This window comes from Spermophilus citellus (genome assembly GCF_964194105.1).
Source record: "Spermophilus citellus genome assembly, chromosome: 5".
NCBI lineage: Eukaryota > Metazoa > Chordata > Mammalia > Rodentia > Sciuridae > Spermophilus > Spermophilus citellus.
Window position 1 is genome coordinate 156,704,196 of NC_138186.1, and position 17,396 is coordinate 156,721,591.

The 17,396-nt window shown below is 44.5% G+C and overlaps 1 protein-coding gene across 4 annotated transcripts in view; it reads left to right on the plus strand.

Moving 5' to 3' along the window:
- Positions 1-17,396, plus strand: part of SASH1 (SAM and SH3 domain containing 1) — a 178,778-nt gene that overhangs the window by 147,556 nt on the left and 13,826 nt on the right. For all 4 annotated transcript variants that reach the window (XM_081296607.1, XM_081296606.1, XM_081296605.1 and 1 more), the window contains 7 exons: positions 3,057-3,403; positions 8,705-8,779; positions 10,194-10,337; positions 11,904-12,039; positions 12,828-12,997; positions 13,788-13,997; positions 14,654-14,804. In XM_081296607.1, the coding sequence (XP_081152733.1) occupies positions 3,057-3,403; positions 8,705-8,779; positions 10,194-10,337; positions 11,904-12,039; positions 12,828-12,997; positions 13,788-13,997; positions 14,654-14,804 (1,233 nt within the window). The remainder of the gene's footprint in view (positions 1-3,056; positions 3,404-8,704; positions 8,780-10,193; positions 10,338-11,903; positions 12,040-12,827; positions 12,998-13,787; positions 13,998-14,653; positions 14,805-17,396) is intronic.

Here is a 17,396-nt window from a genome sequence, read left to right on the forward strand (position 1 = left end):
GGTATGAACGAGGCTTCACAGATGGAAGATAGACTGGATGAGCTTAAGTTGTAAGTCCCACGGCTTGTCCATATCACCCAGAGAGGCCCCAGGTGTGTGTGGCGCTCAGGGTGTCTGCTTTGGGCTGTCCCCAACCCCCTGCTGCTCTGGAACTCCCTCTAGCACTGGAATGATGGAACTCTCTGAGGCCTCTTTGGCCAAAGAATTTAGGACCCATGTTCCTTATAACCCCTCTTCTTCAAAACCTTTGGACTCAGAGAGCTGATCCTGTCACTGTTTCCCTGCATGCCTAAGTTGTCTGAATAATAATTGTCCTTCACCAAGAGCATTCTATGTGCCCAGCACTTTCCATTTTATGTTGTCTTTTAATATGTCATCTTTAGAATACCCACCAAAGGCAGGTACGTGTGCCATCCTCATTTGACAAATAAGGAAACTGAGACACAAAAAGGCTAAGTAATTTACTCAAGGTCTCCCACTCAGCCAGACAGCAAAAGGTCCCGAATTGAGTCCAGGCAGCCTGACTCCTCAGTGTCTCCACTCAAAAGCCAGAACAGTTAACAGCTCTTCACTCAGTTTCCCCCGCCTAACTTGAGTGTCGAGTCCATATCCTGGCATGCCTGGCCTTGGACAGTATTTAACACAGGCCACAGTGGCTACTGTCATCTGCCCATTTCTGTGTCTTGTCCATAAAACTGACATTCCTCCTGTCCAGCTTCAAAAGTAGCTTCATGTGTCTCTTTTCTTTAAATGTTATCCTCACAACATCCGTGTTGGGGATGTTATGTAAAGAGAGGTAGGCACTCTTACACAAAAGTAATCATCCAAGGTCATGGAGCTGGTGAGTGGCAGAACTGGAGCCAGAATCCAGAGCACAAAGCTGTGTCCTTGGCGTTAAGTTACCCCATATCCTCCTGTCAAAATCTCCTTTCCAGGGCTGGGGTTGTGGCTCCATGGTAGCGCACTCACCTAGCACATTCGAGACACTGGGTTCGATCCTCAGCACCACATAAAAATAAATTAATAAAATAAAGGTATTGTGTCCAACTTAAAAAAAAATCTCCTTTCCATATTCACTCGAGTGTCATTCTGCCAAGAAGACACTTGTACCTTTAAGTCAGAGCAGGATAGAGAAGTAATGCTCTAACTCCAAGGAGTCCAAGTCAAGGCTGGGAGTTCAGGCTGCCCAGAGTCTGCATTGCACATGGCCTGCACTCAGCGCAAGCACAGGACACAGCCTCTTCAGAGGATTTGCCACATTTCCTCCCAAGTTCTTACCGGGCTCCGACTCTCCAGAACCCAAAACATAGAGCCACACATGTCATGTGTGCTCCAGCTGGTACCAGACTCAACTGTGACACACAAGTTTTAGAATCTCTGATGACAACCTTAAACCCAGTCCAGAAAATGTTCAGACCACTGCTGAGTGACAGGTCCTTCAAAAATCCAGGTTAGACCAACCTGGTCTCCCCCAATCTCCTGTAGGTTGCTGAGAGCTTCTGCATATCCTGAGACACCTGGGCTTTACCAAAACTACACCCAGGCTTGGGTTCTTTAAAACAGTTCTCTGTTGCGCTGTCTCTGTCACCAGGCTGTGCCTGCAGACCTGGCTCAGATGTTTCTTTAAGTTTCCCTAAAAGATCCCTGAACAACTCTTCAGTGAACTTTGTGCTAGACATAGTTTAGTCTCCTTCCCCCTTCCCCACTTCCCTCCTTTCTCTACCACCATCTCCTGGATGTGAACACAAAGTCCATTTTGGATAAGATTGAATAGCAGTTTTTTTTTTCTTCCTTGTATGTTTGTAACAATAATTACCATCAATTGGGAAAAGTAGCAGTTTTTAGAATTTGAAAGGACTGGTACCATTCTGATCACACACAGCTCTTTCTCTCTCTCTCTCTCTCTCTCTCTCTCTCTCTCTCTCTCTAAGGGAGCATTCCTGTCCCTTTTTCTCTTGACATTTAACTAGGCACTAGCACCCTCATCCCAGCTGGCATATTTAATGCTGTCCTTCTGTTCCAAGGAACTTTGTATTTTTTCCTGTTCACTATTCAGCTGGCAGAAAGCTGCAAAGCTCCAGCATTTCCTTATAATTCGAGGGACACAGCCAGTTGGGATCACTACACCCACAGCTTGACCTACTTCTTTCCTCACATCTGTTCACATAACACATGCAGAAAAGAACTCGGCTTTCCTGCCAGCAAGTCCAAGCCTTTCCACTGGGCTCCAGAGGGCTTGGCTTGCTACCTGGCTCCAGCGAGGGCTTCATGGGCTGGAATCCTTTAGACAAAGTGGAACACTCGCTAGAGCTGCCTGCGTGTCAGGGCCCTTAAATGCCCTGCTTCAGCAGGGTCTGAGTGGATGGGAATATCTGGCTGGGATCACCCAGTTCCCTAACTTTTTGTGTTCGGCCAGTCAGCTGAAGACCATTTTTCAACCACATTTGCAAGATATAACCCTTGATGGTGTTTCCCCACGCCAAATTTCTTGGAGATTTAATCACTTAAATGGCAATATGTACCAATAAAAGAAAAAAAAATCACTGTCAGCCACATGGCATTCATCAGGCTCCAACTATAAAAAGCCATCAGAGCCAACCTAGAGGAGGGCCTTTCAGAAGGGGGGAAGACTGATTCCCACCTTCTGAGGGTTGCCCTTAAGCTGGGGAGGTGATTGTCTAGAAATGGGAAAGTGTGTCTTGATAATGATTGGCTTGGATTTTGCAAACGGCATTTTTAGTAGATCTGTGAAGATGTTTGGTCTACAGAATTTCTTAGAGAAGGAGAAGCAAAGACATCCCCACCTTTAACAGTAGGCTCCTATGAAACCACACGTTTGCACGGTGTGATCATTTTTCTTTGTTATATGCATATTTAAAGTGTGTGTGTGTGGGGGGGGGTGTTTATGAAGAGTCATGGTATGGGCAGGGAGAGCTGTGATCACTGTGGATCACTGCGGACCTAGCTTGTGGGAGGGGGGGAGGGGGGGAGGGGGGGAGGGGGGGAGGGGGGAAAGCAGAGGCTTGGTCTCAGGGGCTGTGCTGGTTTCCCTCCAGGTGGGGAGGAGCATGCGCTGGAGAGCTCCCCGGTCCTGGATGAAAGATCCGCCCTGTACTCTGGAGTGCACAAGAAGCCTTTTTTCTTCGATGGCTCTCCGGAGAAGCCTCCTGAAGATGACTCAGACTCTATCACCACGTCCCCATCGTCCAGCAGCCTGGACACCTGGGGAGCTGGCCGGAAGCTGGTCAAAACCTTCAGCAAAGGAGAGAGTCGGGGCCTGATTAAGCCCCCCAAGAAGATGGGGACGTTCTTCTCCTATCCCGAAGAAGAAAAAGCCCAGAAAGTGTCGCGCTCCCTCACCGAGGGGGAGATGAAGAAGGGCCTGGGGTCCCTGAGCCACGGGGTAAGTACGGACAGTGTTTTCTTCTATGACAGCCACCGCCGCCGCCACCACTTTCTGGTGTCCCTAGAGGAGGTTCAGAGTGTCCGCAAGCAGATCCGCTTGAAGAAAACGGATACTAATTATTCCTGTTCCAGAGCTTTTCTCTGCCAGCGTCCCTCCCGAAAAGGCGTGAACGGCACCACCTGCGACCTGCAGCTGCCCCGGCCGAAGCCCAAAGGGGGCGGCAGCTGCGGCTTCCCCGGCAGAAGGGTGCGCGGGCGCAGCTCGGTCAGCGAGTTCAATGTCACCTACGTGGTGGAGCGGAGTCTGTACAGCCATCTGAACCTGACCCAGCTAGTGCGGCCCGCCTCAGACAGGACCCTGAGCAAGGCCGAGAAGCAGGACCTGAGGCGGTGCTTGCTGGAGGAGGAGGAGGAGGCCAAGCGCAAGTGGGCAGCCACAGTGGACCGCTGTACTAAAAGGGTTCTCTTGCGAATCCACCAGAAGTCTGTGAGTCTCCACGATGGTCGTGAGGACGGCCTTGTCATTTCCGTGAGGTGCAGTCAGGCAGTATGGCCTCTCTTTTTCTGGAGACTGGCTTCTTCCCCTTCTCTTCCCCTCATTCCTTCAGGGTCCACCACTCCATCACCTCCAGTTCCTAAATTGCTCTCGGTCCCTCGTGACTTTCTTCTCCCTTTCCATGTCTCCTGTGGCCCCAGGGAAGCTGTTGGATGTTTAATTAAAATGCAATCCTGAGGCTGATGCCCAGAAGGGCATGCAGGGTACAGGGGTGGGGCCGGGCTACCTTGTAGGAGTGGCCTTCCTGATCCCCAGCCATCATGGTCACTTGACCTCAAAGAAACTGATTCAAAACACAAGGACAGTTGGCCCTCGGAAAGGCAGGCTGACTCTTTCAGTTCATGAAAACAATAGGCACGGGCTCATGGAAATTTTGCCATCAACACAGCCCACCCATTGGTGATTGGAAACCGTTATGAAGCCCATCTCTCTTATTTGTAGGTGCGGGTGGTGAGTTCTGAAATCCAACAGGGGAAAAAATGAATTTGAGCATTTTTGCTTTACTCAAGTCGATTTAGCATTCGTATCTTGTGAAACAGAGGAACTGATGTTTGGCAAAGCCTTCTCATGCCACATGGACTCTTCCGTACATAATGAGGAATCAAGTCCAAATAATAAAATGTTTTTTCAAGTTTAATACTGAAAGGTCAGAGAGACCTAGTACAATTTATTTTCTGGGCATGAATTATTTTGAACTTCAAAATATAGATATTTTTTTTCCCCCTGGAATTACCACCTCACATTGAGCTTGCACAATGGCCCATGTGAAATGGCACGGAGGGAGGAGGGACTGGCACTGCTGTCCTCTGGCACCTTGCTTAATCCACCCGGGCTGTTGGCTCCGGGCCCCTTTGAAAGGTCTGAAAGAACCTTTACAGCAGGATATGCTTCGATGGTGGCTTTTCCCAGGGTTCCTTCACATTCATGAATAGGACGTTCTTCCCCAGACGATTACTGTAATTTAAATTCATTCAGTCAAGTTCTGCTTTTGTGAAAATGAAGACTGATTGGTCAATGCCATCCTTAAAATGACCTTCTCTGTTCTGAAAGGATCTTGGATCCTTCCTCACCCTTGGGTTTTCCAACTCTTCTCACATGCATTGACTTTCTTCCTAGATCTTATTTTCTATCTTTTCACATTTGCATGCTTCTTGCAACACTTTTAATACTATTAGTCTTGTACCAAAAGCTTTTCTTCTGGCTCTTTCTCCATCATGGCAACAGTTTTTGTTGGTTTTGTTTTGAAATAACAGAATTGTCTTTTGTCACTCATTCAGCCTCTGGTCTACTCTGACCCACAGATCTTTTATAAAATTCTTTTGTGTGTGTATGTGTGTGTGTGTGTGTGTGTGTGTGTGTGATTACTCTATATATACTTATATAAAACCTCAAAGGAACAAAGCCACTTATTAATTGATGACTCATCTCTTGTGAGTTTAAATTATATAGTACTGAGAATTTATCCAGTTTGAGCAGCTTGAGTTGCTCATGAGCCTCTCATTTATTGCCAGATTAATAATAGAACTTGATCAGGTCTGTCTCTCAAGAAGTTATATTTCTGAGATTTGTGTTAATTAACATTGTGGGCCAATGATCAATTTTCACTGACTTTGAGGATGAACATCGGGGCTAGCTTGTCTCTGAGCATCCCCCACCAAGATGGTGCTGTGTAATCTTTGTCCCAATTATCAGTCTGAGCTGGGTATTTTTAAAATGCTATGAACTTGAGAAACTACTAGATCATTTTAATGCAGAGAATGTAAGAGAGAATATGTGTTTTCACTATAGAAGGTGTATTTTTTTTTTCTTTTTCCTGCAGGAGATGGAACCCAGAGCCTTGTGCATGCTAGGCAGGCGCTCTGTCGTTGGGCTACACCCCAGCCTTGGGGCTTTGTTTTTGTAAAGGATCATTCTTATTTCTTTGCTTCTTTCATTTGAAATGTTCTTTTCCATTCTCCTTGCCATATGCTTCCTTCATTTTTCCCAGAGTGCACAGTTTCCTTTAATCTTTAGCCTTGATCTTTTTTGCCTTTCAAAAATGCCATATATGCTTGATGAAACCTCAGGGAAATGGTAATGCTTTGTATTCACTGGAAATGGTCACGTGTCTTCCTTTTTATTTGGTCATTCAGTTTTTGTTTGGAAGAACAGACATGCATGACATTTGGGAATTTTATCCATTTTAAATTCAGCCTCCAAAACATGTTTTCAACTGCATGACCATCCCATTGACTAGCTCTCCTCATCCCAAGCATCTATCTACAATGTTTTATAATTATCTATACTAGAGATTATAAGCCAAATAAAATCACTTAAATTTATTTAGATGGCCAAAGTCAAAGATGGTTTTATTTTTCTTCTTGTATTCTCTTTACAATTCATTTTCTCTTTTGAAGGGGGCTGCTTCAAGGACTACTTGATCTTATTAGAAGAAGTTGGAGATTCATTCAAGCAATGTTTATTGTTATATTTTTGTCAGTTCTCCATTGATAAGAGCAGCAGTGTTTCAGATATCTCAGCGTATCACTGGGAGGAATTTTAGTTGATGGGGAAGCAATCCAGCCCATTCTTTCAGCTTTTTATTTGAGGCATAAATGCATACAACGGGTGTATAGAAAACCTAAATGAGCTTCTAATTTACTGCAGTCATCATTTCCACATGAATTCTTTGTCCGTTATTTCATATGCATCAGAAATAACGTGCTGGGCTCCAGAGTTGCAGGAGATGTCATTTAGAGCAGGGACGTGCAAAAGCCATAAAGTAATCAGGCATCTGGGCGCCATACTGTGTCTGTGAAACCCTGAGTCACAGGAAAGGAACTGAGTAAAGTCGCTGCCTTTGCAAAAATGAGAAAACTGATGTGGCATTATAAACCAGAAAGGAAAGTTAATGTTAAAAAATTTGCTTTGAGAAATGATCATGGTGCTACTTCCCAGTTGGATGATTTGGTGGCTGTCTTTGCACAGAGAGTTCTTTCTCCTTTTTTTGAACTACACAGAAGTCTAGTTGAGTGAAAAGGAAATCAGGTTGACTAATATTTAACAAAATTAAATTTACATCACTGGAAAGCAAGTTGGTAGTAGATTTTTTTTTTATCAGCAATGGTTCTGCTGAAGAAAAACTGTTCTGTGGCATCCTGAATGTTAGTTATCCTCAAATGCCTTGCTCTTTCTACCCTGCCTTATGCCACAACAGCTACCTCTCTTGTTGTGACCTGTTCCTGGCATGCTCTGGTGTTACAATTGAGCTCTCAGATTGTAAGGCCCAGAATGGAGCTCCAGCCCTTCATTTGCATATTTATGATATTGCTATGATTTATGTATGATTTATGATATGATATTGACAAAGCCTGAACTTCAGCATCACAGTAGTCAGGAAAGGCTACCAAGTGCTCAGCATGGCCATAATGAAGTAACCGGGGACACCAGCATTCATAGAGGGTCTGCTTCATGCCAGGCAGTGTGCTAGGGGTCTTCAAATATGTGATGTAAAGATTATTTCACTAAATGCAGAATTCAAAGCTTGGAGAGTTCTAGTAGTTGACCTGTGGACACATAGCAAGTAAGTGACCAGACCAGAACTTGGGTCTTCCTCTGTGCAATTTCAAAAACCAAGTCATTTTTCTTCCCAGGATGCTTCTGTTTTCTCAGTGTAGTAAATTTTAAATGGCTAAAATATATTTATGTTAAATAGGCAATGTTTGTAAGATGCATTGTACTTTCCTGTTCATTTCTTCCATTTAATAGCTATTAACTAGAGTTTTCTAAGAAACAGGTAATGCAAAATATTGGAGCCCAAATCCACTATTCAGCTTTTATTGTTCACTGCTTTAAAAAAAAATCATTACTTACAACAAAAATTAGTGTGTTTGGGGATGGGTGTAGCTGGAGTGGTTATTGAGTGGCTTTTGCTAGAAAAACAACGGAAATTTGACCTAATTTCTGGAAATACTAAGTCACTGAAATATAAGCCAGTTCCAAGAAGTTTGAAACTAACAAAAAGGATGATAAAGTTTTCACCCTTTTTTATAAAATCAACATTTTTCCTGTTGAAATTAAAGAGTGTGGTCCAAGACAGTCACCGAAGCGGGCTTTCTCTCTCTGGACAAGTGCGCCTCTGCTTCATCCACTGTGAGAAAGGAGCTAGAATTAATTAAGCTGGGCAGTTAGATGGGAAAGTTACCAGCTTTTTTGGCTAGGACTGGGAAGCCTTGATGAGTAATTTTGGCCTGTTTGGACTACCATAAACATAAACCTCTTCCCCTTTTCAGCATTTAAACTTAAAACAAGCCTTTTAGGAAAGCCTGCTCCCAGTAGCCCATCAAAGACCTGTTTTCCAGGACCACTAAGTGATATGCCTTTATTGTCACTGATGTTTATAGCTGATGTTGAGGGAATTGGAAGGGGAAGTTCTATGTTGAGATCAGGGAATCCTAACAGCACTAAATTTATGGCGAGTTTTTTGTTAAAAAAATCCAATTATCTTTTGCATGTTTCGGGGATTTAGACTTTGGGTGCAGGCAGGGGGCCAAGGGTGTGTGAAGGGCAAAGTAAGTGGAGTTCTCTTATGACATGAATCATGTGTTTGTTTTATTTTTTTCTCCTCATCATTTCTTGTTTCCTCTTTTCATCCTGTGCCGTATTTGTGATTCAGAGATGTCCCACAGAAGGCACGTGTGTGGGCTGGTGCTCAGCTGACTTAGCATAACTGGTTTATCCTGCCCTGCCCCCTCCTTTTCACAGAGAACCTGCAGTTTTGGAGGATTTGACCTGACAAATCGTTCTCTGCATGTGGGCAGTAACGCCACTGATCCCGTGGTGAGTAGACACCAGAGGAAAGCCGAGGGTTAGATCTCACATGATGTGGTTGATGGGTTTGAGAGTGGACCCTGGGTTTTGCTCAGTATCCCAAAGCATGTTTGAAAAGAAGCCCTCCTGCACCCATTTCTAAGACACTGCTCTGTCCACACGGAAGAGGGGATGACGCCCCCCTCTGGCCTCCCTGGCTTTCCTGAAAGAGGCTCAGTTCTTTAAATGACTTTGCTTCCAGTTTTTCTCAAGTAACAAATCCAGATGAGTCTGGCTTCTGTGGTCCCATCATTTGCACCCACAAACCTTTTCTTTACACTAGTTGCGGGTGCACAGAACTACAGCTACACAAGTAGTGAGACCCAATGGGGCCCATGACTGTTCTGACAGTAGGTGATGGCATTTCTAATGAGCAGTCTGACTGTGACAGCATGGTCCCCCAAGGTCTCTACTTAGCCTAGGTCTTTCTGATGTGGGGTACCCTAGAACGAACCCAGTCTTCTTAGCACCCAAGCAAGCCCAACACCTCAGCACCAAGGTTACTGGCTCCATGAACATGCCGTGGGTTATGGTCTGGGGCCACGCCATCACTGTGGCATTAAAATTCTGTCCCCTAAAGATTGGCCTACAGTTTGCTTGTCCCTAAGATATATTGCTAAGAAACTATGAAATGAAAATGTCAGCTTTATTTTTGTTGTGCTCAATTATCAGCTAAAATTCCCATCTGTGAGATACAGAATGAGAATTTCCTGGAAGATAAAACTATTTTATTTGGATATCCAATTGTATTGATTCATAAGCCAATAATTTTTATATAGTCAATCTTTCTTAAAAATGAGAGAAAGTATTTTTCTTTTCTTTCTTGGGGTAAGTTTATTTTCTAATGCAAAAAAGAGAATGAGAGATGGTCACAGTCCCATTTGTTCAGGGAAGGAAATTTATGTACTCCTAGGCATTGACCACACGGAGCATCTGTGACAACACTCCAATCAGATGTTGCATTTCTCATGTCTGAGCTTCTTCTGTTCCCTTAGCACTTTCCTAGCATGATCCTATAGTATCATCCCTCCCTTCTCCCCCACTGCTGTGATTACATGGGCACTGGTTCATGTAAATCCCTCTGTACTGATGAAATGGAGCTCCCCTGTGTGTTTAAAATGATAGGAAAAAAAAATCATTATCAGAGAAGAATGTACTAAGATTTAATAAAATAAAAAGTGACTCACATCCCATTTTAAACAAAAGCCTCCTAGTAGGTTTTAATTTCTAATTGAAAACATAAAAAAAAGCATTGAGTTAACATAAGAAAAAAAAGGGAATGCCAGTGTTTTCCTGAAAGCTAGAATATTAATGGTTTGGATAGTAAAACCTGTTTCTGGGCTCCATTTTCCAAGACTGAAAGTATTTATGTTTTGTCTCACAGGGTAAAGAAGGAGACTTTGTGTACAAGGAAGTCATCAAATCGCCCACGGCCTCCCGCATCTCTCTTGGGAAAAAAGTGAAATCAGTGAAAGAAACAATGAGGAAGAGAATGTCTAAAAAATACAGCAGCTCCGTCTCTGAGCAGGTATGTGGCCACCCTGCAGAAAGCCCCTTGGGTCTTCCTGAAAACAGGGAAAGCTGAGTATGAGCCATCTGAGATTTTTAAATGGTGCTAAGTGTGCATTCCTTGACACTAACCTGCCATAGGACCATGCTTTGTTTACGTAGACACTCAATTCATAAAACATTTATTCAGCACTTAGGGTTGTCCATGCACTGTGCAGTGTGCTGGAAATATGAAACACAGGCCCTGCCTTCTGCCTCCAGAGAGGAGGAAAGACAGCCACGTAAAGAAGAGATGATTCTTTTGTGTAATAAGCATTGCAAACTTGAACACAAATTTCTCTCACCAGAGTCCAACCTCAAAAAGTGTACCTGGACAGCAGACTTTCCAGACATAGCATAGATTATTCTAGAAACACATAGCAAATCGGAAAAGGAAACTCAGAAAATGCTTCCTGGCTATGGGACTTTGATAGATGTGAGGCTTCCATGGGAAGAAGGGGGGGGGGGTGCTTTTACTAACTGGGCCTATCTATAGCCGTGAAGAGATCACAGAATTGATTTTCTTCCTAGCTCTATAAAAATTTTTCACTGTCAGAAACGTGATCAGTGTCTGTCTTAATTGCATGGTTCAAAGAATAAAAACACTTGGAGAGCTGGGCCTTGAGGCAATTTTGACCATTGGATTTCCAAGCACCACCCCAGCCCCCACTATGGAACCTTTGTGGTACTCATTCTGCAGCTTGTTAAAGTATCTGTATATGAACTGATTGCTTGAAATAGGTGGGGAATGACACTTTGTGTACCCAATAAAGAACAGCTGGAAGTACAGAGATTTTTGCTCAGCTGCTGCCCCCTGGTGGACATAGTGAGCTTAACACTAAGCATCTTCCTGTTGAGTTACTCAGCACCCATTGGTGGGCCCCCATCCCCACCCCCACTGCCCCCACTTGAATTCAGAGCCTGTACATCTTCAGTTTGTGTCCGTGGATCTCACTGTGGGAGTACCAGTGATTTTTGGAATGTAGTAACTTTGTTAAATACCGAAACCATATATTTTGCTATATATCTGGGTGTTAAGTTGCTAACTACTTAGACAATTTGAATAATTTGTATAAATGGGAATATGAGAATCTGCCTAGTTGTTTTTCAAGGAGAATGCTTTTTTTCTTTCTTTCTTTTCTTCATTTCCATCTATCTCTTTCCCTTCAGAATAGATTAAATGTCCTCTGATAATACTCTGCAATAATAGAGGATTATATTCGACCTACATTTGAAGTCCAGTTTGTTACTGGACTATTGAGTATGCTGAGTCCCTAAGCCTTTATCTAAATATTTTGTCTATGTGGAAGATAGATGTATACCTGAATATTTACTTGAAAAATAATTTTTGAATGCTTACTAAATAGTACCAGGTTTATAACTTTAAAATTATGCAAGAACATAGGTTAAAAAGGAAGAGAATATTAACCATAGAATCTAGTATGAATGTAAAAATGGATTTGATTGATAGAGTTGACAAATTGCTGAGAATTACAAAACAAAACCTGTCCACTCATGAAACTTGTATTTATTGAAACCATTTCAGGACTCAGGCCTCGATGGCCCACCCAGCTCCCCTGCTTCTGTACAGCCAGACTCTGAGCACATGGACAAACCCAAGCTCAAAGCCGGAGGATCTGTAGAAAGTCTTCGGAGTTCTCTAAGTGGGCAGAGCTCGATGAGTAAGTCCAGTTTGTAATTGTGGGTGATTTTCTTGGCAGTAAAACATCAGACATTTATTGAACCTCAAGTTCAGGCAAGTTAATGATAAGTAAGACCAAGTCCCTGCCCTTAGGGTGTTGTTAGAGAGTCAGACCTGCAAAATACCTGGATTTGGATTCATTTGTTTGATATCAGGTGTACAGCAGGGACGCAGAAGAGTGAGTGATTAATATTGTTTGGGGAACATCGGCAGTGCGTCTCAGGGGAAGGATCTAGAGAATGGAGAGGAATAAGCCGGAAGAAAAGCACATGAGGGCTGGGGAAGGGAGGCGAATTAGAAACATCACTGATAAATACCGCTCAGCTGCTGCAGGGCCAGGGGTGGTTGGTGTTAGCCAGATGGTAAAGGGGGAGAGAGGAGCTTTAAATCCACCACTTTCTTACCCTGGGGTAAGTGACTTGACCACTCTGTTTCCTCATCTGTAAATGTGATAAAAATTCACTGTGCTGTGCACATGAGAAGTCACAGTGTTAAAGGCAAAGCCTGCTTCTAGCACTACAGTGTCCTCCAGCAGGGAGTCTCTAGGTCACTTGGATTCCCGCCATGAGGATGATGTGTCCTGAGCCCACTGTCCAGCTAGGGTCTTGATGTGAACAGCCAGAGAGCTCAGGACTTTCCTGCTCTGGTCCTGCCAAGGCTGTAGCACATGACTGCTCTTCCTGGGCATCTGCAAAGCCTTGAGGACCTTTCAGCTTCACTTTGTGGGGATCTAGTGTCACCCTCCCTCTTCCTGTTCTTCCTGCCCAGGTGGCCAAACAGTCAGCACCACCGATTCCTCCACCAGCAACAGGGAGAGCGTCAAGTCAGAAGATGGGGATGATGAGGAGCCACCCTACCGGGGCCCCTTCTGTGGGCGCGCCCGGGTGCATACTGACTTCACCCCCAGTCCCTATGACACAGATTCACTCAAGCTCAAGGTGGGCCTCTCCCTGGGCACAGGGCAGTTAGCCCAGGCCCTTCTGTCTCGTTGAGAAGCTTTCTTTTCTCCATACCTCTGACCCCTGGGATGTTGCTGTGCAGACCAGAGGATGTCTTGGCCACCTTGGTGTCCTGGGCACCTGTGTAGTAAAATGAAACGAGAACCAGCCTGCAGTCGAGGCAGAGAGGGTCTTGTGTCAGTCACTCTGTTATCCCCACCTCCTACCCAGCCCCTGTCCTCTGTCCCCTGTCCCCAGCTGCCCTCTAGAATTCTAATGGCTCCTCCATGCCCTGGTTATCTATGCTTTTCCATCTGAAGATGGATTACTGCTTGCCTTGTGGAAACAGAGATGTCTATGTGGGATGTAGAGATGGAGTTCCATGAACTGTATGAAGTGATCACAGGGCAAGGGTTGCCACTGGCTTAGGACTGGTAGGAAATTCTTTCCCCAAGAAGAAGGAGCCCTGCGGGTGATGGGAGGGTGTTCAGAGAGCTGAGGGCCAAGGGCTGCCTGGCTGAGGGCACCAGGAGACAGCCCAGGCCCTGCTGGCCTGTAGTGCAGTAGGGAGGCAGGGCTGTGATGTGGGGCCCATGTGTCATCCAAGTGCTCCGACTGGCCTCTTGGGAACTTCCAGTCATTCTGTGTTTAGTGCTTAGAAAGGTGACCCGTGGGACCTGGTTCTGCCTTCATAGTCTTTTCCCACCTGAAAGACTGGCAGGTCTGACTGATTCACTATCCATGCTTAGAAATGTTCCTAATAGAAAGACCTTTGTTCCCTGGGCCACAGAAGGGGGATATCATTGATATAATCAGCAAACCACCCATGGGTACCTGGATGGGCCTGTTGAACAACAAAGTGGGCACATTCAAATTCATCTACGTGGATGTTCTCAATGAGGAAGAGGAAAAGCCCAAGCGCCCCACCAGGAGGAGGAGAAAAGGCAGACCGCCCCAGCCCAAGTCTGTGGAGGATCTGCTAGATCGGATCAACCTGAAGGTCAGTCAGTTCTTACTCTGGTAGCATGTCTCCACCTTGCCTTTTCCTTCTCCCACTTTCAGGTGGTCTACATTGTCCCACAAGGGTCACCCATTAATATGATAAGTACCCATTCACAGAAGGCACTGACAGTATTCAAATGTTGCCCTTGACCTCTGCTTGGGTGATAGCATAAGTCCTAGATCAAACTTTTGCTACTGGAAGTGCTGTAAGCCAAAACCTAGGTTCCCTGCTCACAGCTAGCTCCCTGGGGCCGGGAGGCAACTGGAGACTTTTTCTTCCTTGCAAACCTTCTTACTCCTGAGAAATTCCTGGGGCTCACTAAATTAGATCTCATATCTCTGTAAATGAAGGAGGAGGCTTTTCCACTGTGGGTTGGTGATAAAGGAATTAGTTGAATTCAAGGGCACAATTATAATGCCAATAAGTGGAATTCATCCTCCTCGGCTGTGTACATCTTAGCCCATGATTAAGAAAACACCCCGCCTGCCTACTAAGCTGGAGGACTGGCGGGCACAGTACATTACAGATGATATCAATCTTTTGATTAGCATAAAAAATGACTAAGGGGAAAAGAGCTGAGGGGTCTGAGGCTAGTTGTGAGTCCTGCATCACGCGGCTGAGCTGTGACTCACCTTGGTCCTTCTGTCGCACAGGAGCACATGCCCACTTTCCTGTTCAATGGCTATGAAGATTTGGACACCTTCAAGCTCCTAGAGGAAGAAGACTTGGATGAATTAAATATCAGGGACCCAGAACACAGAGCTGTCCTCTTGACAGCCGTGGAACTGTTGCAGGAATATGACAGTAAGTCTCTCCAGACACTGAAGTGGCCATTGGTAGGTCGGCCACAATCTTTGGTCCCCTGCAGACCTTCCATAAGCTCTTGGTATCCCTGAAGTCACTCATGGGTCTTGATCTTTCCAGAGCCAAGGTTGATTTCATATTGTGCAAAGCAGCTCCAAGACATAAATTCCCTAGGGCAGATATTCCCATAATAAAACTTAATATAAGCCAGGCATGGTGGCACATGCCTGCAATCCCAGCGACTTGGGAGGCTGAGATGGGGTGATCATGAGTTCAAAGCCAGCCTCAGCAATAGCAAGGCATTAAGTGACTCAGTGAGACCCTGTCTCTAAAACCTTGTGTCTCAATGGTCGAGTGCCCCAGAGTTCATACCCTGATACCCAAATGGATAAATAAATAAATAAATCTTAATATACCCATGATACCTTTCCTGGCATATTTCTGGGGAACATTTGAGGACAGTGCTATATCTAGTGTCTAGGAAAATGAACTTGCAGTTCTAAGAAACCAGTAGTCTCCACCTTCCATACCGTTGTGCTGTGCAGACTTCAGTAGGTAATTAGGATCCCTGGGTACAAAAATGACTGGCCAACTGGAAGTTTCTTGCTCAGCTAAGGGTCGATTATTTCTCAAAGCATGTGACAAATGGCTTTCTTATTGAATAGATTGGTTAGTGCCTAAGTAAAATTCATCAGTTTCCATTAAAGAAGGAGGCAATGTCTGTCTGAAGTGAATATGTAGTGTGAGCATTCCCAACTTAAATAAATGACAGCTTATTTTTACAGCCTGTGAACAGGATTCAGTGAGCGTGTGGCTTTTATGGAGTCTATCTGAATGCGTCAGATCCCCTGCTCCATTAGCCTCATCTTATCTTGCTCTTTTTTCTTCAGTCTGACATCAAAAACATTCCTGAAATTATTCATCACCCAGGGAGCAACCTTTACCGTTATTGAATTCAAATACATTTTCTTTCAAGGGCTCTGCTTCAGGAATATTAGTAGCTAATAGCATTTCTATTGCTAAAAGACACACCAAACTATGGTTAATGGTGGAAAAAGAAATTGTATGTTACAGATGGCCCCAACTGAGGATGTAAAAGTAATATCCATTCAGTAGAAACCATACTTCAAAGTTGGAATCCTGATATTTTCTCAGACAACTGATCTGCAGTCTGATACTCTTAGGATGTGGGGCAGTGGAGTGACCTGCAACACCCAGTAGGCCCCACAATCAGGAGGGTGAACAACCAACACGGCCGTGTCCCGCGTTGCTAAGCTGGGAGGTTCGCCAGGTTGGGTATTCTCAGTCCATTCTCAGCTTATGGTATTTTCAACTCACAGTGGGGTTCTGGAATCCCATAGTCAGCTGAGGAGGTATCAGACCCAGGAGACATGGAAGCAAGTGTGTCAGTGCATTTTAATTCACTTCACTTTAAAAGATGCTCACTCAAATTAACTGATAGCACAGAGGAGCATAGACATCCAAACCCTCAATAAATAAGCAGCCTTCAGGGATAGATTTGTAGAAAATTACATTTTATATTTAATATTAATATATAACCAGGTCTGTGGTATTTGAGTCTCCCAAGAGACACCCTGGCGTGGATGGCCAGGTTGTGTGCCAGGTCTGGGACAGTGACTGGTATAGTCAACCAGCTATATTAATAGGAATTAATATTAAACCATCTGTTTTCCTAAACCCCATCTGCTCCATAACTTAGTTCATTTGCTCTTCCTTGTCCATGAAGAACAGCTGGTTTATGGATACTATTTATTACACTTCCTGTATCCCTAAATCCTGAGTATAAGGCAGGGATCTATGCTTGGTTTCTTTCATGTCACATTGGCTCAGACTCATTGTTCTAGGATTTTTTTGGGGGGTGGGGGGAGTGGGAGGGTAGTTACTGGGAACTGAACCCAGGGGGGACTTAAGCACCGAGTCACCAGCCCTTTTTACTTTTTATTTTTGAGATGGGGGTCTCACTAAGTTGCTTAGGACCTTGCTAAGTTGCTAAGGCTGGTCTTGAACTTGCAGTCCTCCTGCCTCAGCCTCCTGAGTTGCTGGGATTACAGGCATGTGCCACTGTGCCCAGCTAAAATCAGATCTTGAGATTTGTACCAAGGTTGTTTTGTTGTTTGGGAATTTCCCTCATACCATATAGTAGAATTTCCTTTTATTGGTTTTGAACCAAAGGCTCTGAGAGATCAGAGGTACCAATTAATGCCAAGAGGCTGGGTTCAGGCTTATCCTGGGGTTACAGGACTTCACTTCCAACGCAGTTAAATTCATCATGTTTAAGAAGTATTCCTTCTAAGTAACTGATAACTTAGAGGAACATGATAATAGGTTTCTTTCAAACTAAATTCTTGTGCTCTAGAGAGATAAAGGTATTGAGATCTTTGAAGATGCGTAGGGATCTTGAAAGTTTTCTAGCTCAGCCTTCTATCGAGAGCAATCAGTACAACTTCAGCACTGCTTGAAAATCAAAGTTGTCCAGAGTCTTCCAGTGCATACAGAAGGGCAGCCTTCAGATGGTGTTCCATTTGGGAAAGACTCTAATTGCCTTACACTCTCTTGTGTCTGGTAAAGCTC